Raw genomic sequence first — 25,102 nt, forward strand, 5'->3', positions numbered from 1 at the left:
AGACATCCTCATGTAGATCACTATTTAAAAATGCAAGATTGATGTCGATTTGATGAATGTTCCATTGAGCAGACACTGCGTGAGCAAACACCACTCTGATGGTAGTATGTTTGATTACAGGACTAAATGTCTTTGAATAGTCAAGACCTTCAGTTTGACTAAACCCCTTGGCCACAAGTCGTGCCTTATGTCACTGAAATGTGCCATTTGCATGATACTTATTCTTGAAGATCCATTTGTAGCCAACAATGTTTGCTCCTGGTGGTAAAGGAGTCAAAGTTCAGGTTCTATTTTCGATCAGAACACGATATTCATCTTTCATGGCTTGATTCCATTGAGGAGATTGGAGTGTAGTTTTGAAATTGACAGGTTCAGAAGGCACAAGAGATAGAGTAGAAAACTGGGATGTGTTTCAGTGACCGTGGAGGAAGATAATGCCAACATTGACACACATGATGACCAATTTTAGAACACAATTGACAGTGAACCTGGTTAGGTGATGTGATTCCAATAACATGATGGAGATATGATACGAACATGTTATCGATTCAACAAGAGTTGGAATATGATTAGGCACTTTTTAAGAATTGGATCAATGTTCTTATCATTCAAGAACACACCAAAACACAAGTAACCAAGCCAAACTCACATAGAAATCCATTTTTGGACATATGAACCGATTAAAACAAGAAACAACACAAATGAACCGATTAAAACTCAAGGAAACACAATTAAAATCACAAGAACAACAAACTAAATGAAACTACCAAATATAAACACAAGACAAACAAGTTCTACCGATTGAAATGTCAAGAAACAACAAAGACATGTTTTAGAGTTTGTTTTGGAATGGAAATGGAAGAAGGAGATGAAAAGAACAAGGAAACTTATGTGGTTGGAGCTCTTGGAAATGTGAACGCCACTTGAAGGATGATTGGCTTCAAGATGAGTGTAGTTGCCGCCACTTGAGAGACCAAGAATTCACTCAAGATAAGATTAGAAGAGAAGAAGACACAAGTCTCTCTCAATTCACTCACCAATTTGGGAGAGGTTCAATACTCACAAAATCAATCTTATTATTTCAAAGACCTATGCACCCCTTTTATAATAGAGAGGGTTGGTCACAAAGTACAAGAGAAGCTTACAAGAGAAGCTTTTGAAAGGTCACCTTCCAACTCCTTCTATTCTAGCGCCTAAAGGAGTGTGAAGGGGCACCCTTCTAGTTCCTTCCTAAAACTAACGCCTAAGGTGCTATACAACGGAGGTGTCTTTTAAGTTTCCCTCTTTGGCACCCTTCTAAACACTACTCTATATGTTTTATATTTTTATACAAAAGAAACTACAAAGAGAGATATTAATTTGGAGCCCATTCTTGAATGCTTGTAGTCTTCTTTTAGGCCTGATCGTCTCTTTATTTAATTTCTTCTTTAATTTTGAGAAGACTAGAAGGAAGAACTTTAAATGCTTGGGTGGATGACCTCTTCCTCCATTAGTGAAATCCTCTTCTTTTTTATCTCCATCATTAGGTTTCTAGGATCCAGAAGGAGAGGAGGTCCAAGAATCACAGTGAAATGGACAAGGTCCATTAGATCGAGAATATCTACTTGAGGGTTTATGCGGAAAACGACCACCACAAGAGTATTGATTGAACGACAGACGAAAAGATGGGGTTTGATGATACTGAGAATGAACAGAAGAAGCATTAGCTTGAAAAGGGGAGTTATACCTCTGAAAACTTTCTTCTTCAGCAAGTAAGAGAGATTCAATCTCATTGATTGAGTAAGGATTTGTGCGAGACGTAACAACAACAATAAAAGCATTGTATTCTTCTGGTATCCCTTCAAGAATACTTTCAATGTGATCTTCAGTAGTAATTGGGGAACCGATTGCATCAAGCATGTTGACAGCCTTTTTAATATCATGAAGGTAAACAAAAATCGTTTTGTCATTCTTGGGAGTCTTTAGCAGCAACTTCATCTTCTGAATTTGAGCACGCATATGAGAGGCAAATTGTTCTTGAAGACATTTTTATATTTGCGCCGAAGAATCCAAACCCACGACTTTTGTAAGAATCAGTGTAGTCATTGAAGCAAGAAGCTAGGTGATGATAAGCTGATCTTGTTGTTAATATTGAAGAACTTCCTTTGATGGTTGAGAAGAAGAAGATGAAGGGGACAAAGAAGGAACCTGATTTCCTTCAAGAAACTTCAAGAGTTTGAGACCATGTATAGTGGCAAGAACTTGATGATGTCAGAGAACAAAGTTATCTTCATCAATTTTGAGGCTTATGAGAGTGGTGAATTGCTGAATAGAGACCATTGGAAAAGAAGATGAAAGAAAAATAGAAGAGGAAGAAGAGGAGGTTAGGGACGAAGACATGTGTAAAAAAAAAGGCTCATAATACCATGTTAACATGAGAGAGAATGAGTGGAACGCATAAAGAGATAAAAGAGTAAAATACTCATGTATTCAGTTGTATATTAACTAATACAGAGGTGTGAAATATATAGGCAAAGATACACCCAGAGTACTAACTAAACTAACTTAAGTAATCTGCTTAACAACTTTGATGCTATCAAACATCAAACATGCATTTCCTATTTCATAGTATGACAACTTGTTTCATTCATTTCAAAGAATACTTACAACAATAATTAAAGTTTCTTTAAAAGTTAAGTTTTAATGTATGAGAATGTGGGATAGCATTTATGGGAATATAGCAGCAAGAGTTGCATCAAGGGCAGAAGATTCATATTGGAATATTATACTGAACGTTTATGCTAAAAAAGAAAAATAATAGTTTGCAGCATAACACTCGTTACTGAATTTAACTCGGTCTTTTTATATTAAAAAATACTTGTGCATCTTTATTGTGAAACTGATTTTTAATTTAATCATATATAAAAAAATTCAATTCAATACAAAAAAATCTTCACTCTTAATCATCTACAATTGCGATAAAATAAAATTAAAGTTCAATATTTTATACTTGATAATAAAGTTAGTACATAAACAAGTAATAAATAAACAGAAGTTGTTAGCACATCTTATTATTAAAAAGGTTAAAGAGAAAGCCAATAAATAAAATTATTTAAAGAAAGAAAATATTGAATATAGAAATAAATTAGTAATTTATCAAACAATTTTCACAAATCCACTACTTTCTTCTTATTTCACACTTTCAAATTTTTTTTCAAATTTTTCTCTATAAATTATCACAAATCACCTATATTATATACACAAAATTCTCACAATTCAAAACTTCATAAATAAATAAATCACTCCTACCAAACAAATCATAAAATAACAAACATAAGCATGCACAAGAAAGAAAGAAGAATTTATTTGCATCCTTGAAGGCATGATGGATGTGTTTCTATTATGAAGGTAAATAAGATTTATAACCTACACTATATTACAATATAATCCATGTACCTCCTAACTCACTTTATCATAACTAAAGAAGCAGGTAAGTTCAAAAGACAAACAATGTCACTTCACTTGTCAATTTAACTTTTATGGATTAGTGTGGTTTTTTCTTCTTCTAGCTAAAATATCGAGTAACTTTTTAGCTTAACAAGTATCCAAGATTTTTAACTATGGTGGTCCATTTTTTTTATCAGCAATAAAATAAATTAAATTAAGTGGGATACTTCAGGGGTATCCCAACCCGTATACATCAACCATATAGATAGTTCTCCATAGGACATGGAGATAGCAACCAGAAATGGCTTAACCTACATAAAACACCAAAGCAACTAATGAACAACATCACTTAGTGGACACCTAAACCCAACAACCCACTCCCTTAATAAGAGAGCAATTAGCACACAAAAGGTGCATCAATCATGACAATACCACCAAAGAGATGTGGTAGGACCAGAAAACAATAACCGTACCCTGAATTCTTTTCTTCATCTTTATAAAGGACAACAAAAAACTCCTCCTGCATTCTAACAGCAACCTGCCATCCCCTTACCATCATCCTTTTGTTCATTCATTTCACGTTAAAAACCGTGACAACTTTGTATTTATGCCTCCAAACTTCACTCTTATTCCACTATTGTACAAGACATACATATGACTCCAGCACCTCCACACCGACTCCAACCAGCACCTGCACCTACATCTTTTCCGTTTCCAACTGCAAGCACACCAAATCCTTATGTAAACAACTGTTCACATCAAAACCAACCTACAACCTTACGATTGCAATTGCAGCCTCAAGCACATACCATGGCTGAAGCACCACAAAGATACTAAAACTGGATTCAGGAATCTCAATTGCAACCTCCACACTCTAGAATGAATCTGAGAATTGGGCTCTTGGTGCAACGCCAGTTCCAAAATCCGGCCTTGATAAGTGCACCTCTCAAGTAGAGTAAGCTTGTCAATACTCACCCAACCCAGTACAAACCAGCTTTAGAAATCTTCAAAAGGACTCCCTTGGCAGCACCAAAAATGCACCTAAATTCGAATCCTAGGCACCATTCAGCAGCATCATTGAGGCCCTTTAACTTCTGATTGTCCACATTATCTTGAAACTTAGTCTTCATAAACTACTATTTTTGTAACCTCTATTTAATACAACTTACAAGCATCAAACCTTTAGTTTCTCCAGCACATCAACACCTTATCTTCCTTGGGTCACCACGGCTTCCAGCAGAGACACAAACCTTCTACACCATAAATCTAATTGCTAGAATCCTAGAACTTGATATTAACCCACCAGATCAAGCATCATCACCAAGATAAAAACCAGAATTTTATCCAGCCTCTCAATCCGACAAAGGGTAACCAGCGAATCAGCTCCATCACAACCAACACACCATTAGTGTCCGCGCCAGCAGATCAGCAAACCAGCAGCACCAGCAGCACCAGCAACCACCAAGTCAGCCAACAACTCCTGCCAGAGCCAGTGAACCAGTTCAACAGCACCTCTCAGTGATAAGTGGTTCATCAATCAACATGCACCAGCCACTACAACATTCCAGACTACCTGGTTTAACTCCATCTGCCGCATCTTGTAGCCTACTACCATAAGCAAGGGTAGTAGGCTACTACCTCCTTAGCATCTTTGTGCTTCACATATAGTGCAACAAATCTGCTACTCCCCCCATCCACCCCACTTTTCACTACCTCCCTCCTTCAAGACATAGCAACACTGCCCTCCCTATTGATTCAAAGCAACTTGGTTTCACCTACTACCGTTTACTTATAGCTACTAATGCATGGTATTGGATTTAGAATCCAATATGCAAAGCCGTAATTAAAGTTATGTGCCCTATGTTTCATCCATAACCATGATTTAAGCTGGGCCTTTTGGAACACTTCTTCTGCATCAGCAACCCCTTGGTTGAATACAACTGAATTTCTATGCTCCCACAAACACCGGATTACAGCTGCCCATACCCCTTTCCATACCAGGTTTTGTTTATTACTACTTTGCACTAGGTGAAAGCTCTCAAAGTGAGATAACAGGTCTTTATGTTGGATGAAAAGAATTCCAATCCATTTGAAGCACATGGACCAAACACTCAATGCATAAGTGCATTCCAAGAAAAGGTGTTGGCAATACTCTTCCTCAGATTCACATAGGGCGCACACCGTGGTGTTCAACACCACCCCTCTCCTACTCAAACACTCTCTTGTTGGCATTCTATCTAATAGTACCCTCCACGATTTGAGCACCACATTTGGGAACACCTTGATTTTCCATAAGTACTTGAACACATCAATATTGGGGCCCCTTTCATACTTAGCTAGGCATTTGTAAGCAGAAGACACTGTAAAGCACCTTGATTCAGCACCTCTCCATACTTGGGCGTCCTTCTCATCCTTAAGGACATTGGCTCTGGAGATGTGCCTAACAAGCTCTATTTCCAACGGTACTTCCCACTCAAATCTAACACGCCTCCACCTTAAAGTCCACTGCCACACCGAGTCTTCCCACACACCTACCTCTTCCACCTTTTGACCCTGGTTTAGTGACAAGGAGTATAATCTGGGAAACGTAGATTTAAGAGTAGTATTTCCAATCCACACATCCTCCCAGAACCTTACTTTATCTCCTCTCCCTAGCTTCCATCCAATTTCTTCTCGAAACCACATTTCTCCTCCTCCCTCCTTACATACCTTCAATAAATCCTTCCACCACTAGGATTGTAGTTTCACAGATGTTTGGGGAGTCCCAGGTTCCAAACCATACTTAGATTCCAAGCACTCCTTCTATCTCACTTTCTCATTAGAACTACAACGCCATTTCCACTTAGCCAGAAGCGTAGTATTGAACTTACGGATGTCTCTGAGACCCAAACCTCCTTCCTCTCTCGATTTACATAAAGTTTTCCAGCTAATCCAAGAGATCGGTCTCTTCTCCTTTCCCCACCCCCACAAAAACCTTCTCTGGATACTGATGATGCTTTTACATACCGCTTCCGGAGCTCTAAACAAAGACAGGTAATAGAGTGGTATAGCTGTGATGACAGATTTTATAAGACAAATTCTTCCCACCATAGATAGGAATCTTCCTTTCCACACACTAAGTCTGGATTTAAGCTTATTCAACACTGGCTCCCAGAAGGATTTCTTCCTTGGGTTTCCCCCCACTTCCAGACCCAAGTAGGTAAATGGGATACCCATCTGTGCACAGTTCAAGGTCTTTGTATAGCATACAACATTGTTTCTAGGGACATTTATGCCTACTAGCTTTGATTTATGAAAGTTAATCTTCAGGCCTGAGGCTAATTCAAAACCCCTTAGAATAGCTTTCAGAGTCAGCACATTGGTATAGGCATCCTCGCAGAAGAACAAGGTATCATCTGCAAACTGTAGTATACTCAGTTCAACCTCCTTTCTTCCAAATTTGAGGCCTGCTAGGATGTTGGACTTCACGGCTTGTCTTACTAGCCCAGCAAGGCCTTCAGTAACCACTAAAAAGAGGAAGGGGGCTAAGGGATCTCCCTGTCTCAACCCTCTTGACTGTTTAAATTCCTCCGTAGGTCTCCCATTGACAAGAACAGACACAGTAGCGCTTTCCATGCATCCTTGAACCCACTTAATCCACTTATAGTGAAACCCCATCCTGTGTAGCATATCATAGAGGAACTCCCATCTGACTGAGTCATATGCTTTTTCAAAATCCACTTTTAGGCACAACCCACTCCTCCCACCCCTCCTTAGGTCCTCTATCACCTCATTTGCCATTAGTATACTATCTAGAATCCCTCTGTCCTTTAGGAAAGCCGATTGACATTCATCAATAATAGAAGGTAGAACCTTCCTTATCCTGCCAGCCAGCACTTTAGAAATGATTTTATACAACGCCCCCACCAAAGAAATAGGTCTGTATTGTTCAAGCTTGACAGGGTCCCTTACTTTGGGTACAAGAGCTATAAAAGAGGTGTTGCAACCCTTCGGGATACACCCAGTTTCATGAAATAGTCTCACCGCTGCCACCACCTCCTCCTTTATGACATTCCAAATTTTCTTAATGAAGTTGAAATTAAAGCCATCCGGACCCGAACTCTTTGTACCTTCACAATTCCACACCGCGTCCCGTATTTCTTCCTCAGAGAACACTGCTATGATACCCAGACTGTCCTCCGAGGATAGTGCCTTAAACTCAACCGCATCAAGTCTAACTCCAAAATCTTTCGTTGATTTAAATCTACTGTCAAAGAGCTTCTTCGCTTCAAGGCGCACTGTACTAGGTTCCTCACACCATTGTCCCCCTACCTCGACTCCCTTGACTTCATTCCTAAGTCTTCTCCATCTCAACGACGAGTGATAAAACTTGGTACAAGAATCTCCATTCTTAAACCAGCTTGCTTTAGCTTTTTGGCACAAGAGGGAATCTAATTTTTTCTCTGTTTCCTTCATACGACTTACCAGCTCAATCCTTTTCAACCTATCATTTTCCATCAGGCCTCCATTGCAGTCTTGACAATCAAGAGCCTCTATCTCCTGCATAATCCTCTTCTTACAAGTGTGGATGTTACGAAAGACGTCCCTGTTCCATTCTTTCAAGTCACCTTTCAAGAGCTTCAACTTCTCTTTAAACCTCAGAAAACCACTCCCCTGGGCTGGGTAGGAATTCCATTTATTCTTCACCATCTCTTGGAAACCCCTATCCATAAACCAAGCATCAATGGTTCGAAAAGGTTTAGGTCCCCAATCTTTAACCACAGACTTAACCACTAAGGCGCAATGATCGGAAACTTCCCTTTGTTGCACATATTGTTTGCACATTGGCCAGGCATCCATCCATTCTTCAGTGACTAGCACTCTATCTAGTCTACTCTTTGCCAAACCAAGTGAATTTTTTCCCAACAATAGGTAGGTCTAGAAGAGCATTTGCATCAATAAAGCTATTGAACCCTTTAATCTCACTTGCCTGGTCATCCCTGACTCTAGTTCCCTTCCTTTCACTTCGTCTTCTGACAGCATTGAAGTCCCCACAGAAACACCAGACCAGGTCATGTGATGCTGCTTTAATATTAGTCAACTATTCCCAAAGGGTCTTCTTATCTCTCAAATTGCAGGCCGCGTATACATTTACCACTACACATCTGAGATTAGCTTTAAGATGTTTACCACAACCAACAATAAACCCCTTCCCCATCACATGTCTACTATAGCTAAAGGCTTCTTGATGCCACATAGATAGCAGACTACCACTTCCATTAACTCCTTCATAATGAAGCCATCAACCTTGTTGTCCCCCCACAAAGCAAAACACTTAGTTTCCGAGAACTCCTTTGACTTTGTTTCTTGCAAGCATACAAACTCACTCCCTCACAAGCTATGATTTGTCTCAAGTACCTAGCCTTGGTACTTCCCCCCAATCCTCTTATGTTCATGTTAACAATCAACATTAAAACCACTTTTATTACCCTCCTTTGTACATTCCAGAATGTCTGAATCTCTCTCTTCCATACTTTCATATTCTTTGATGACCTCCTCTCCCTCTCTTCGACATCTTACCCCTACATGCTTTCCAATTTCCCATAACTTTGCTGGTTTTGCCAGAAGACTGGATGCATTTAGTCGCGTATTACAATTGCTTATGTCCTTATCAGAGATGGAAACTAATGGCATACGGTCTTTGTGATTATAAGGAAACCCTACCTGGGTTAATCTTTCGTTTATACGCACAGACCGCCTCGACTGCGAGGAAGAGTCCCCCAATTCAGCGAGACCTTTCTTCTTCCGCCTTACAGGAGAAGAGGTTGATCTATTTCTATCACATGCTTCCCCTTCTCCTAACACCTCACCTAACACCGCTACCCCAGTACCTCCATTATCATCAGAAACTTCATAAACTGGGCACTGATTCTGAATCCCACTGCCCATCTTCATCCTTGGAGCCGATCTGCACTTCATCGCTCGTTCTCCAACTATACTTCCTTCTTGTAACTCCTGGCTTTGTCTCACCTCCAGGCCTCCTAGGGGCTTACACAAAGTGGGCTACTTACTACACCCCCTACCTCAGAGGTCTTTAAAACTAACTGTTGTACGCTCCCCCCTTCTTCCACTTCTAGCTGGGCTGAATTAGAGACCCGACTCTCCCCTAATTGGGCCTCCAACTTTTTTTCAATGATTCGTGCCACAGGGGCTTCCATTTGGTTAATATTACACTCTATATCCACCACGATTTTTGCCACCTCGGATTGCATAGGTTTTCTATAAGACGCAGTACCGCCGACTTGATCAGAGAAAAGACTAAGGTCAGACCCTTCAATTATCTTTTGTCCCTTTCTTACTTTATTTGATAAAGATTTTCCACTTTTCCTTTAACACCCTTTACTTTTCGAAGAAGATCCCTCAAAAAACACCTTTGTCCTTTGCGTGCACTGTACCCCTTCGTCCAACCTCTCTCCACCTTCCTCCTCCATTCTAGATCGACACTTCTCCCTATCCCCCAGCATGACCTCCTCCTCACCGTTCACAGAGACATCCGTTCCTTCCACATAGGTTTCCGATGAAGAAACACTATCGGAGGAATCAAAGTAGGAATTATTAACCTTACATCTACCTCCATAGCAGGCTAGGCTCTCCTCTTCGATAGTAATACTGCACAAATGGTTATTAATTTGTACACTTTTCACCATCCTAGTATTTCCAGAAATCAGCATGCGCACTTGCAATCTAGCAAATTCCAAGATCTCCCATGACATGGAGGAGTTATCAATAGATACCAATGTAGCCGACAGATCTAAAACTCCGATCACCTTGGCAAAGCAGTCCCTATTCCAGAACGGTAGCGGCAACTCATAACACCTTACCCAGACTGACTTATGACTCGGGCCACTCGATACCGACCAAGGTTCAATGCTGGCAAAGACATTGTCGAACCATCCTTTGTTAGACTTTATAATGTCATCCAAGTTCTCCCTTTCCTCTGGAGTAATGAGGACTAATCTGTCCCCCAGCAGCCTCACTCTAAGCATATTCAAACCCCCTCTAACCAATTCCTCTCCCAGCTGACCAAAGTCAGTATCCTCCTTGAGTTTCCCAATAACACTTTTTCCATCCATGGTTTAATATGTTGTTGTGTTTTAATGACTAAACCCTTCCACTGCTCTTGGGGTTGTCCTTTAACAGCATCAACGAATGACTTCTTCCCATTCTTTTCCACCCACACCTCCTTACTTCTTTGTTTCCCACCAACCTCATAAACCTTCTGATGACACTTCTCGGTATCCTTGTGACTCACGGTGTGTGTACCCCTCAGAATCCTCCTCTCCGCTTTGTTCGATTCAAAAGAATGTCTTCTGTATTTTGAAATATTCACAAAGAGCTTCTTGTTCCCCACATATAACTGGTCAAGCTCTCTCTCCAGCCACCTCACGTTCTTCACTTCAACAAATCTCACAAACCCAAACCTCCCCCCCCATTTGTTCAGCCTGCGAGAGATGAACACCTCTTTCACGCTAGCCCATTTTTGGAAGATCTTAAACATTTCTATTTCGCCAAAGCCATAAGGGAAGTTCGAAAAAAAGAACGTTGTGTAGTCGTTGACATTCCCATGGTTTTCTGACCAACCTAAGCGTCCTCTGTTTTCCCCGCTTCGCATAATGCTCAACTCTTGCAATCTTTCTCTTTCTCTCTCCTCTCTCTATCACATGCTTACTAACCTGAACTGCGATGTTGGATTTGCAAGGGCCAAAAAAAGTGATTGGTTTGAGTAGATAATTCTTCTGTGGCACCACAAAAATTGCTATCCCAGATGAACATGCTACTTCCCAAGCCTTCTTTTTTAGGGTTTAGGATTTAGGGTTTAGGGTTTAGGGTTTATGGGAGATGTGTTTTTTTTTCTTCTAAATATTTGTTTATGAATTGGAGAGGCAAGTTTTTTCTTCCTTTTTACTTAGGATTTCAAGTCTCTCACATGTACGAGCAGTTTTTTCTTTAGTAAGTTATTTGCAACTATGGTGGTCCATAATTTTTAAATATTGTTTATGGTGGTCCACGATTTTTAAAATGTTACCTTTAGTGGTCACGATTTTTAAAATGTTACCTTTAGTGGTCAACTGTTTACTATATGTTACCATAATGGTCTACGATTTATTAGGTGTTGTCTTAAATAAACATGCAACGGTATTTTAAAAGATTGGACCAAATAACAAAAAAAATTCTAATCTAAACCATGTTTAAAAAATTCGTTGCCTTTTCCGTTTTACACCACGGTTTTAAACTTGTTGCAAATTTTGTGTTGCCTAAAGTAAAAAAGTTGTAGTTGTCCTTCGGTCCTTATATATACAAACTTCTTTTTATAGCTTTTCTATCATTACGTTATATAGTTATGATTTTATAAAATGTTTCATTTGTATGTTAGAATTTCCGATTGTGTTTTGGTTTTTAAATTGTTGCATAATACTAACACTAAACTATTGTGTTAGGTTAGGAGGGTTGAATTGACAAAAGTATTACTTGGGTAAGTTGAATTGTTGCCTAATACTAGCATATTATATGTTTGTTGTAACTATTGTTATTTGTTTCGTGTTGTCATGCGACTTCTCTAATCACTTTGCCACTAAGGTCTGGCAGCTTCATCTTCATGTGGCGCGTGGAGGCCACTGCTCTTAGCTTATTCAGCGCTGGCCTACCCAACAGAATATTGTAAGCCGAATTGGCATTAACTACCAAGTAGCAAATGGTCTCTGTACGGGACACCGTTCCATCCGTCAACGTCGTCCTTAGCTCCAAGTAGCCTCGTACTTCCACTTGGTCCCATGCAAACCCATACAAGCATCCAGAGTAGGGCCTTAACAGGTCAGGGGACAACTGCAGCTTGTTGAAGGTCGACCAAAACATGACATCTGCAAAAATGCCCTGGTCGACGAGAACTTTATGCACCTTTCTTCCCGTTGTGACAACCGAAATGACCACGGGGTCATTGTCATGGGGGACGACATCACGTAGATCAGCTTTCGTGAACACCAGGTCTGTCTCCCACGGGTCGTCCGAATCCTCTCCAGCAACTGAATTCACTGACCTCACGTACCTCTTGCGCTGAGAGGAAGTGGGCCCTCCTCTTGAGAAGCCACCAGAGATGGTGTGTACTTCTCTGTGGATCGGCATTTCATGCGCCTGATCCTCCTTTAGTACCGCCAAGGTCGCGGCCGTAGCAGACCCTGCCAAGTAATCTTTCAGGAAACCATTCTTCACCAGTTCATCTAACTGATGGCCTCGCGCCAAGCAGTTGTTAATGTGGTGCCCAAATGCCTCGTGGAACTCGCACCACGAGTCTTTGTGAGGTCCTAGCACTTTATCTGTCTTCACTGGTGGCCTCAGCCTGCCAGCTATGTTTGGCACAACAATAAGATCTTTAAGCTCCACCACAAAATTGTGCCTTATCGGCCTATTCCCTTCCCTCGCCAGTTGGTTTCCCTCTACTCGACCCCTGGGTTGGGGCCTCCTCGCCTCGTATGGGCATCTCCTCTCCTGGTTCTTCCTTCCCGTTGTGGCCTCGTTGACCCTGACAGGTTGTGCACGCGACGGTGCTCTCGGGCATGTGGGTGCAACACTTGTGCGCTTCTCGCACACCTCGCCCTCAGTGGCGATGTGTTCCACAGCGCGACGCCTTATCTCAGCAAAAGTTCGGGGGCGGTTGCAGATGATTGACTTGCAGAAAGGCCCTGGACACACTCCCTTTCTGAACACGTAGACGATCATGGGTTCCTCCGTGGTGCCAACCTTCACCACTTGTGCCCCGAAGCGATTGATATACTCCTTCAAGGTTTCGCCTTGATACTGCTTTACGTCAAACAGATCATACGAAACTGGTGGTGGAGCCCTGTTGGCTAGGTACTGCTCTCTAAACAAATGTGAAAGTTGTGCGAAAGACGTGATATGGCCATCTGAAAGGCTGATGAACCAGTCCATGGCCATCCCAGTCAAAGTGCTCATGAAGAGCTTGCATCTCACGGTGCCGGAGCCGTCTACCAGCATCATCTGCGTGTGGAACGCAGTGAGATGTGCTTCGGGATCTTCCATCCCAGTGAAAGTCACCTTAGGACCAACGAACGTGTTGGGAATTACCGCCTCCAGGATCGACTGCGAGAACGACGTAGAGAATTCCCTTGACAGAGTGAAACACTCGCGCTCATCTGCATCACGTAGCCTTGAGTTGTTGCGCAACCCGCGGCACAACTCCTCATTCGTACGACAGAGCTCCTCATTTCTTGCCTGAGACGCTGCAAGATCCGCCTGCATGCGCTCTTGCTCAACCTTCGACGCCGTCATTGCCTCCTGCAATCCCTGCATCATATCCATGACCTGCTGCATGGTCTTGTCTCCGCTCTCAGCGCGCGTCGAACTTTGTCTGGTGGTCCTCATCTTCAACGATTTCTTGAAACTCTTCTAACTGTTACGGCGGTTCTAACAAACTTCTCCGATGGAATCGATCGAGATCGAAAATGATCGGTGAAAACCTGGTGAAACTCAAGAACGAACGGTTGTAAACTCAAGAAGATGAAGATGACGGTGGGAACTCGAACTGAACTGACGAACTACCGGTGAAAACTGAATTCGATCGGAAAACGGACGGTAGAAACTACGAGCAACAGCGTATCTTCAGCAAACCTCACACAAACACGAACAAACAGCGAACTGAACTGAACTTCTCGATGAACTGTGGATCTTGAACGATTCTTGAAACCTAATCTCAAAAACTACGACTGCAAAACCTCTCACACTTGCGGTGGGAGCTGATGTTTTAGATTGGGCCCCACGGTGGGCGCCAAATGTTCCCGCTGGTTGACCGGGAAAGTCTTCGTGCGTGGCTTCAACTCGCGAGCTAGGGCACCTTCGTCTTCAACTCAGATCTCCGCCTTCCTCCGCCGTGAGCACCTGAAATGAAGTGAACAAAAGGGCGCCCTCGCGGCCGTTTGCACTCCGACGATCAAGTCAGCAAGCGAGAAACATCAAACACCTCCGTCTCGGAGCACCGTGAATGAATGCTCTGAAGGTGGTAACTAACTTGTAACTAACTTTTCTCTCTCTCTCTAATCACTTGTGCATACAGCGAGTAAGTGAGCAAGTAACTAGAGCATGTGTGAAATGAGTAAAACGTACCTTAGTAAACTTTCAAAGAAGCTTATATACCTTGGTGTTTCAGTGCTTACTGCCACGTGTCCTTCTGACTTAACCGTCATTCCGCGTGGAGGGCCTTACCACGCTGTAACCCAACTTAGGGAAACTCCAACGTGTAAGTCCTCCTTCTCTGGAGTGCATCTGGCGCGAGGGGTGACTACCTGGGTGCCAACTCATGCGCCCCAGCTTCTAGTCACTCGCCCTAGGAGTGTATCTGCCTTCCTCTCGTACCATGCACATGGTTCGCCCCTGGGCGTGGCCCTCTCCTGGGTCGTATCCGTCCCAGGGATTCTCTAGAGGTGGCGTGGGTACTTCACGAGGCAGGCTACCCCCCACTGATACTGGGACTATGGCCTTGAAGCCACATTTCTCTTCTCTTCATTACTGTTCTGGGGTACCGGGGCCCGAGGCCTCCTTGCCCGTACCGTGACCTCTGACTGTGTCGCCCCTCCACGGTCTTCCGTGGGTATCAGGGGGTGACGTCAGCGATGCCTCAACATGGCGACGCCCACACCTGGCGGCGCCTACCTCTGGCGACGCCCACTTTTGGCGACGCCCAAAGTGGTCAACTTATTGACTTTCTCCCTTGAGGCCCTGGGCGGGTCCCACCACGTGTTTGACTTTGACTTTGACTTTGGTCAACGCTCGAGGACGGGACGGTACAAGGATTTTCAAAGAAACAATCGATTGAAACCACGAAACAATCGATTGTTTTGGTTTGACAGCAAGTCAACCAACCAAAACAGTTTTCAACCTTTTCAAAAACACCTAAGAGTAAAACAATCGGTTGTTTCGACAAAACAACAGGTTGTTTTTCACTTAATTAGTTTGAAAAACACTTAATTTCAAAAAGTTTTTAAAAACACATTAGCTTTAGATTCAACAAAGAGTGGATTACACTTTTAAACTACCCAGATCTTATCCTAAACACAACAGCAACTTCGGCTTTTTATCAAACACTTGAATTTGGATTCTTCAAAGCCTTTGATCACTCTTGATCAACAATGTAAAATAAAAAACGTACTGTAATAAACAATAATGCACATCATCATCTTAAGGATCTTACAAATTATGATTCTCACACATCATATTCAATTATAATAGAGATAAGTACTTACCTTTATCCATGAGAGTCCCTATGTGAGCAGTTTCTTTAATCTCCATTTCTCAATCTATCTCTTGGCATTTATGTTCTTGTCACACCCTTTATTGAAGAGCAACAGTGAGACAACCTTATTTGCAGAAACAAAACCCTATTTCTATTCTTTCACAATCTCAATCAGATTAGATTTTCATTACGTATTAATATATATATATATATATATATATATATATATATAAATAGTCATATTAATCAATGAGCCTTTTATTTTATTAAATCATATTTAAACCCAAAGCCCAAAATCTATTTCATACGAGTCACATTATAAAATTAATTCACATAGTTTTATATCGAAATTAACTCAATTTGATAGCATATTGTATCTCTATGGATAAACCGAATTACAAACAAAAGAAAGATGAAGACATTGATGAACAATAGTAATATTTAAAATTTCATTCTCTTTTCTTCCTGTTAAAAAAAATAAAGTTAAAAAAATATAAATATGATCGAATTAAAGAGTCATCAAAGGGTATTAAGAATCACACCTGAATTTCCTTGTAGATTGATGGATTCTGTGAGGGATCTATCTCACTGTTCATACTAAAAAAGAAAACAATAAAAGAATGACGAATATAACAAGAAGACATAAAAGAAAGAAGAAGCGTATGAGAGCAAAACGAAATTAACTTAGTTTGATACCATATTGTAACCGCAAGGATAAACTGAATTGAAAACAAAAGAAAGATGAAGACATTGATGAACAATAGTAATATTTAAAATTTCATTCTTTTTTCTTCGTGTTAACAAATATAAAGTTAAAAATAGTATAAATATGATTGAATTAAAGGGTCATCAAAGGGTATCAAGAATCATACTTGAATTTCATTGCAGATTGGTGGATTCTGTGAGGGATCTATCTCACTTTCATACTAAAAAAGAAAACAATAAAAGAAGGACGAATATAACAAGAAGACATGAAAGAAATAAGAAGCGCAGGAGAGCAAAACAAAAGAAAGATGAAGACATTGATGAACAATAGTATATTTAAAATTTCATTATCTTTTCTTCGTGTTAAAAAAAAGTTAAAAAAAAAATGTGACATATATTTCACGTGTAACAAACCAATAAAAGAGGAAAATGGGTTCAAGCTCAAGATAAAAAAAAGAATACCCAAAATTGTAAAACTTATGTAAATCCTTCATGTAGTGTATGCTCTCCATTGTCTAATATAAATCAAGACAAAAAAAAAATAAGTTAATGAGTATTATCCTAATGCAATAGAGATAAAAAATTTAAATTTTAAAAAACTTATTTTATTACTTATTTTAAAAGTTAGTATCTATACCTATATATAGAGGGGATTCCTCTCAGTAACTTTCCTTAATTTTTTTTTCTATTTTATCATTATATCAATACTTGATTTTCCTTCATTATTATGAAACCTATCAAACCTCTTTTTCGTTTTCTATTTTCATATTTCCATTTTATATACAACAAGTTTTTGCAGTTTGAATAAAAGGGAGCAGTTTTCCATTTTATATAAGGAGTAATTTTCTATTTGATTTTCATATTAGTTTTCCATTTGATATAAGGAGAAATTTTCTATTTGATTTACTGATCAATTTTTCATTTGATTTCGTCATTTCTTACCATTTAAGTTAGTTCAATCAAAGAACTTACGATCGTATTGGCACATGTTCTTTTTCTCTCTTTTGATTTTTATCTTTTGTTGAGTGAAAATTAGTGTTGTACTTTTTGTTGTTGATTAGTTGTAGATGTTCGGGGTTTTCTACAGGGGCTTTGGATCTAATTGGGAAAATCTCTAGAAGCTTTGGTGTTTGTGGTATGTTATTGGAAAATCTCTCCAAGGATGCCTTTTTGTTTTCAAGGAACAAAAGAAGTTGACAATTTATTGGCTTTGGTTTTGTTTCAGTTTTGTTTCAGAGTATGCAATATACTGATGTAAGTTATTGGGAAGAAGAATTTGTGGACGATCATCTTGAGCATCATAAGAGGTTTGTTTTCTGATAATTAGTTTAGCATTTCTTCTCTTTAAAAATGAAAAAAAAAATATCTTCTACAATAAAAAGCAATTGGTGATAATTTCCCACTGCAGAGACGTTCGGAGAAACTGCAAAGACTTCAAGAGAAACGAGATCCGGTTGTATTTGAAATTATGAATGCTCGAGAAAAAAAGATGAACATGTATCATGTTGATGGAATATCTGTGTGATTTCCTCAACAATTAAGATTGTGTTTCTAATGTAATTTCAGAAGTTATCAAAGACCATTGTTGAGGAATGGAGACCCATATTGGATGCTCTTGACATGGATGCTAGCAATGGGAATTCCTTGGAAGCTCATGCATTTTTACAACTAATATTGCATCTAGTTTTAATGAGGAGTTATCCAGGCTAAATCCAGTGGTATCTCCCCGTCGTCAAGTGTTGATTTGTGTCGTTACCTTGGGTATACATATTTGAGTTATTTACGAATTAAAATATTTGTATACAATATATGTACCATAAACTAGAATCAATGGTCATGTTGTGTTCTAGATATTACTTGAAGATTGTGACTTTATCAACTACTTTTCTTTTTATTCTCACTATTATAACATTTTTTTTAAAAATCTTTTTATAAATCTTGGCTCCTCCCTAAACCATCATATATGTGAAGTTGGAATGGAGTAATAATTGGTGAGGATGATAGCAGTGGATGTGAAAAACCAGGTGTGAACACACTCAAACCAATCTATGTCCAACTATTTTAATTTTGTAAGACAATTTTCAGTGTCTTTTTATTTTTCTCACCTAAAATTCAACTACATTTCAATTTTTCAGAAACACCAAATGTGTTTATTTTAAAATGAGAATACAAAAATTATAGATTCAACAAAGTAGAAGACAAAAGTTATATATTTTAAATATGATATAAGAAAATGGTAAGAAAAAAAAATATTTTTTATTCTCTTGTGTGTATATACATCACTCAATGTATAACAAATATATACAAGTGTATGGAGACTTTCTTTCTCCAAATTACAAGCTAATTAGGTAGGGATCCACTAATCATGGGATTTTATAATTATTAAATTATTTACATATAATTGTGTACAATATCGCACAATATCATACAATAATTGTGTATAATTTGATAATTATTATTTTCTTAATACTCCCCCTCAAGTTGGTAGGTGAAGATCATGAACCCCCAACTTGTGTCCCAACGTCAAAAACTGTTCCTTGCCCAGTGCCTTCGTAAAAATATCTGTGACTTGATACTGTGTTGGTATATATGAAGGACTGAGTATCCCGGCTTGTAATTTTTCTCGCACAGTGTGGCAATCTATCTCAATGTGTTTTGTACGTTCATGAAATATTGGGTTTGCTGTTATATGTAATGTTGCTTGATTGTCACAGAAAAATTGAATTGGCAAGTTACATGGCACCTTTAAATCCTGCAACAGATATCGCAACCAAACTATCTCCAAACAAGTATTGGTCATCGCGCGGTATTCTGCTTCCACTGATGATCTTGATACGTTTGTCTGTTTTTATTTTATTTCCATGAGATAATAGAGGAACCAAGAAAAATACAATATTCAGATACTGATCTCCGCGTTGTCTGACAACCTCCCCAGTCTGAGTCACAATAAGCTGTCAATGTCAAATTGTTCTCAAATGGAAATAACAATCTTTATCCCGGTGATCCTTTGATGTACATTAGGACTCGAATTGCAGCATCCCAATGAGGTTTTCGTGGAGCCTGTATATATTGACTTAGGGTCCGAACCGAAAATACTGTGTCAGGCCGAGTAACTGTGAGGTATATCAGTCATCCCACAAGTCGCCTGTATTTGACTGGATCCTTTAACAACTCTCCACGATCTGGTGTGAGTTTTAAGTTTTGCTCCATTGGAAATTTGTCTGCACGAGCACCTGTAAGTCCTGTATCCTGCAAAATATCAAGTGCATATTTCCTTTGTGACATGTAAATACCAGCTTTGGAACGGGAAAATTCAATCCCTAGAAATATTTTAAGTCTCCAAGATCTTTAAATAATTTATGAAAATGATGCCCGGGTGACAAGTTCATGTAAATAATTTCATGCAATGTGCCATGTAAGAAGGAATTTTGCACATCTAGTTGGTGAGTAATCCAATTTCTAGTTGCTGCAATGGTGAGGAGACACCTCAAAGTTGTTAATTTTGTTGTTGGTGAAAAAGTTTCAGAATAGTCAACACCTTCAATCCCCTTTGCGATAAGGCGCATCTTATATCTGTCGACGCTGCCATCTGAGTTGTACTTTATTTTATATACCCATTTGCATCTGATGGGTTTCTGCCTAGCGGGTAATGGTGTCAAGGTCCACGTTTGATTTAGCTGCAAGGCGGAAAGCTCTTTGTCCATTGCTTTTTGCCAATTTGGATCAAGGATAGCTTGAGCATAAGTGTGAGGTTCTTTGGTGGTTGTGATATTAGCAAGATATGCACTATGTGTAGAAGAAAATCGTGAATTAGAAAGAAAATGATGCATAGGATACCTCGTTCCATTCGGCCAATCTTGGGCAGTGGTCGAATGATTTGGCTTGGGATCCCATTACGTAGTCTTGAAGCCAGGAAGGTGGGGTTGATGTGCGACTTGAAAGTCGAACAGGAAGGTTGGTTGGAGAAGGTTTGGTAATGGGTGCAGGACTTCCTGGCGTGGGAGAAGAAGGTTGATATGTTGGAGGTTCAGTAGGAGAAGATGCTGGATCAAGAGAATGTTGGACATGAGTGTTAGAATGTATGGCTTTAAACTAAAGGGGGGTGAATGGTTTAAAGAGGGTTTTCACAAACTTTTAAGTCTAGAATGAAATAACTTCGAGAAAACTTGATTAAGAAATCAGTTTGCCAAAAACACAAAGTAATTTAGCACAACACCAGAAAAACAATTGGTTGTTTATACCAGTTCACAAATATAAACTGAATTTAAAGAGTTCAGAGGATAGAGAAATTGCACACATAGGTTTATACTGGTTCACTCTTAAACCAAGAGCTACATCCAGTCTTCCCAGAAACCACTGGGGAATCCACTAAGCAATCAACCCTATATTACTTACAACACCACCAAAGAAGTGACCTTGATCCCCTCAAGACACACACTTCCTTTGGCTTAGCACAAACACCACTAAGAATGCTGATCTTGACAACCTCAAGAACACACAGCACTTCTCAGCTTTACACACAGAGTTTCTTCAAAGTACAAAAGGATTACACTTGTTACATAAAAGATCTGAAATCAATACAAGATGAAAATCCTATATCACACTCTCTTGATCAAAGCAATCTCCAACTCTTCAAAAGCAAAATCAGTGAAAAGCTCAAATATGTTTTTCTTTGATTAAATCTCAGTTGTTGTTTGTTACATAATTTGAACAAACAATTTATTGCATTCAAAGACTGGTCAAAGCATTTAAAATTGGAGCGTATTCAGTTATAAAATCATTTAAAGCTTAGTCAAAGCACAAAACAGTTTTCTGTTACGGTCCCAAAACAAACAATCGGTCGAATGCTCAAATCAATCGGTTGTTTTGGTTTGACAGCAAGTCAACCATCAAAAATTGTTTTCAACCTTTCTAAAAACACCTAAGTAAAAAATAATCGGTTGTTTCGACAAAATAACAGGTTGTTTTTCACTTAGTTTGAAAAACACTTTCAATTAAAAGGTTTGAGAATGCTTAAGCTTTGAATTCAATGAAGAGTGGATTTAACACAGATAATCTACCCCAGATCCTATTATAAGACACATCAGCAACAACAAGCACCATCAACCTTCAAAGGGTTTGGATTCTTCAAAGCTTGAACACACTTGATTCAACAATCTCCCCCTATTTGATGAAGACAAATCCTTGGTTGCTTGTGTTGGATTTGATTGAATTTGAAGCAGTTCCTACAAAAACAGCATATATACAATCCAATGTTTCCTACAACAGGAGGTTAGATTTTCACATGTTGAAAACAATATTCCAGACAAACAATCGGTTGTTTACACGAAACAATCGATTGTTTCTATCAGTAGAAGCATAAACAGTTATGATATCAGAGATTTCAGCAGTTCTAAACAATTCTAGAGAAAGATACACAAGAACCAATCAATTCTCCCCCTATTTGTCTTCACAAATACACTCTAACAGGTATTAAAACAGATTTAGGAAAGATTTTGAAGGTCAAGGATACCTAACTCATTTCTCAAAAAGAAGAACCTCTCTTTTGGTAATGGTTTTGTGAAGATATCAGCTAGCTGCAGTTTTGTCTCAACAAACTTCACTTCACAATCGCCATTGCTCACATGATCCCTGATGAAATGATGGTGTATCTCAATATGCTTAGTTCTTGAGTGCTGAATCTGATTTTTGGTAAGATTCATAGCACTTGTATTGTCACACATAAAAGGGACCTTGCTGATTTGCAATCCAAAGTCTGCAAGTGGTTGTTTGAGCCATATGATTTGTGCACAACAGCTTCCAGCAGCTATGTACTCAGCCTCTGCAGTAGAGAGAGCCACACATGTTTGCTTCTTGTTATGCCAGGAGATGAGGCTTGAACCAAGAAGGTGGCAAGTGCCACTTGTGCTTTTCCTATCTAGCTTGCATCCTGCAAAATCAGAATCTAAATAGCCAATTAAATGAATGGGAGAGTGAGAAGGATACCATAACCCAACAGTTGATGTTCCTTTGAGATATTTCATAATTCTCTTTGCAGCTTTGAAATGTGACTCATTCGGATTTGCTTGATATCTTGCATAAAGACATACCGCAAACATAATGTCTGGTTTACTTGCTGTTAGATAGAGCAAAGAGCCAATCAAACCTCTATATTTATTTTGATCTACCCCTTTTCCAGCAGCATCTGCATCCATGTAGCAGCTTGATGACATAGGTGTGCTTGCTTCCCTGCAACTCTCCATTTCAAATTTCTTGAGAATATCTTTACAATACTTTGATTGGAATAGAAAGATTCCATCCTTTGTTTTCTTAACTTGCAATCCAAGAAAGAAAGACAATTCTCCCATCATAAACATTTCAAACTCACCTTTCACAGCAGCCACAATTTCTTCACACAAACTATCTTGTGTAGCACCAAAGATGATGTCATCAACATAGATTTGCACAAGGATAATTTCAGAATTTGACTTTTTGATGAAGAGAGTCTTGTCAAGCATTCCCCTTTCATAGCCATGAGACAACAAGAAGTTGCTAAGCCTTTCATACCACCGCCTTGGAGCTTGCTTTAGCCCATACAAAGCCTTTTTCAACTTGAAAACATGATTGGGATATTGATGATCTTCAAAGCCCGGTGGTTGATCCACATACACTTCCTCATTGATGTAGACATTCAAAAAAGCACTCTTGACATCCATTTCAAAGAGTTTAAAACCACTCATACATGCAAAAGCCAGCAGCAACCTCACAGCCTCCAATCTTGCAACAGGAGCAAAGGTTTCACCATAATCAATTCCCTCCTCTTGATTGTAGCCTTTGGCAACTAGCCTTGCTTTGTTCCTTGTGATCACACCATCCTCATCCAGTTTCTTTCTGAACACCCACTTCAAACCAATGATGTTCATCTCAGCTATTTTAGGGACAATAAACCATAGCTCATTCCTTGCAAACTGATTCAGCTCTTCATGCATAGCTTCAACCCATTTTTCATCCTTGAGAGCTTCATCACTTGACTTTGGTTCAATTTGAGAGACAAAAGCAGTATGCCTGCAGAAGTTTGAGATGGAGCTACGTGTTGAGACACCTTCCTTTATCTGCCCAATGATGTTCTCCACTGACAGATCTCTAGCAATCCTCCATTCTTTGGGCAACTCACTCAACTGGAGAATTTCAATCGGTTGTTTCGAGGAATCAACCGGTTGTTTTTCTGCACAGATGTGTTGGGTATGAAGTCAGGACCAATTGGGTTGGGCTGAGTAGACACCATGTTTTAGTGAGTGGGCTTAATCATTGTGTCCCTTTATTATCTCTATTTATCTCTATTTAAAGAGATCATTGTACTTGTAATTGGTGTGCAACAGGATATAATGTAAACCTAATAGTTGCCCGTGTGGATGTAGGTTGCAGTTGGCGATCGAACCACGTTAAATCTTGTGTTGTTTATTTTTCTGCAGTTGATTCGTGATTGTGTGTATTGCTTTCGCGTGCATTTTTCCCATCAAGTGGTTCTAATAGCAAAGAAGAGAATGATTCTTGACATTCTTAGGAATCAACTTGAATTGGACAATAGTTAGGCACTTTCTCTTAGAATTGGATCAATGTTCTAAGTCAAGAACTCACCAAAACTAGCACCAAATCCAAACTCATATGGAAGTTCCAATTATAGTCAAATTGAACCGATTAAAATGAAAGAAGAAGCAAATGCACCGAATAGAATTAGCTAAAAACTGAAATGAACCGAACATAAAGGCTGGAAATGAAAAAGAACAACCAAGAACAACAAGGAAACAAAGGCACCGAACCAAAACAGCTAAGAATTGAAAACTGCCGAACAGAAATTCAAGAACAACAAGCTAAACATGAACAATTGAAAGAGAAGGAAGGAAGGAGAGGAGAAAGCTCATGAAGATGGATGTATGGTTGGATGATCACACCACTAGAAGGATGGATGCTCCTAGATGAGTGTGCAAGCCGCCACTTGAGGTAACCATGGAACCATCAAGATGAGACTAGAGAAGAAGGCTCAAAGCTCTCCAATGCTCTCTCAAAAATTGAGTATAGTTTCTTTAGTCTAAATTCAAATCTGAATTGTACAAGCTAAGCACCTTTATTTATAGCCTAGAGGTGCTGAAAAATAGGTGGGAAATTTCAAATAAAACTCATTTGAAATTCCCACCAAAAACAAGTCACATGGGAGGTGTGACCTTTTTTTACTATGACACCTCCTAAAAACTACACTTACACCACTCTCCTAAGTCACATGGACAATGTGACTTTATTTTACATTTTCACACTCTTTTATTTAATAACCACACCTCCTAAAACTATACAAGAGTATTTCAAAGCTTGGCCTTGCCTCTCATGGGATGGACTTGGGCTCTTTGGGCTTTGGCCTTCTTGGGCTTGGGCTTGGGCTTTGGGCTTGGGCTTTGGGCTTGGGCCTCATCTTTATTTTATGTCTTCTTTTAATTTTGAGAAGACTAGAAGGAAGAACTTCAAATGAGAGGGTGGATGTCCTCTTCCTCCATTAATAAAAGCCTCCTTTATTTGATTCTCATCAGTTTACACACTAGAGATCCGATCAGCAGAAATTAATCAACGAGACATGAAATTGCGGCTGCAGTAGCGTCTCAAAGTTAGGGTTTCGCAGAGGCGGCAGCAGTGTCCCAAAGCTAGGGTTTCGCAGAGGCGGCA

General features: G+C 39.5%; 1 protein-coding gene across 1 annotated transcript; it reads right to left on the bottom strand.

Moving 5' to 3' along the window:
- Nucleotides 1–12,009: 12,009 nt before the first annotated feature.
- Nucleotides 12,010–13,791, bottom strand: LOC137838340 (uncharacterized). Its single transcript, XM_068647586.1, has one exon. The coding sequence runs from the start codon at nt 13,789–13,791 to the stop codon at nt 12,010–12,012; it is 1,782 nt and encodes a 593-aa protein (XP_068503687.1).
- Nucleotides 13,792–25,102: the final 11,311 nt, after the last annotated feature.

Source organism: Phaseolus vulgaris, chromosome 4, assembly GCF_000499845.2.
Source record: "Phaseolus vulgaris cultivar G19833 chromosome 4, P. vulgaris v2.0, whole genome shotgun sequence".
NCBI classification, from domain to species: Eukaryota; Viridiplantae; Streptophyta; class Magnoliopsida; order Fabales; family Fabaceae; genus Phaseolus; species Phaseolus vulgaris.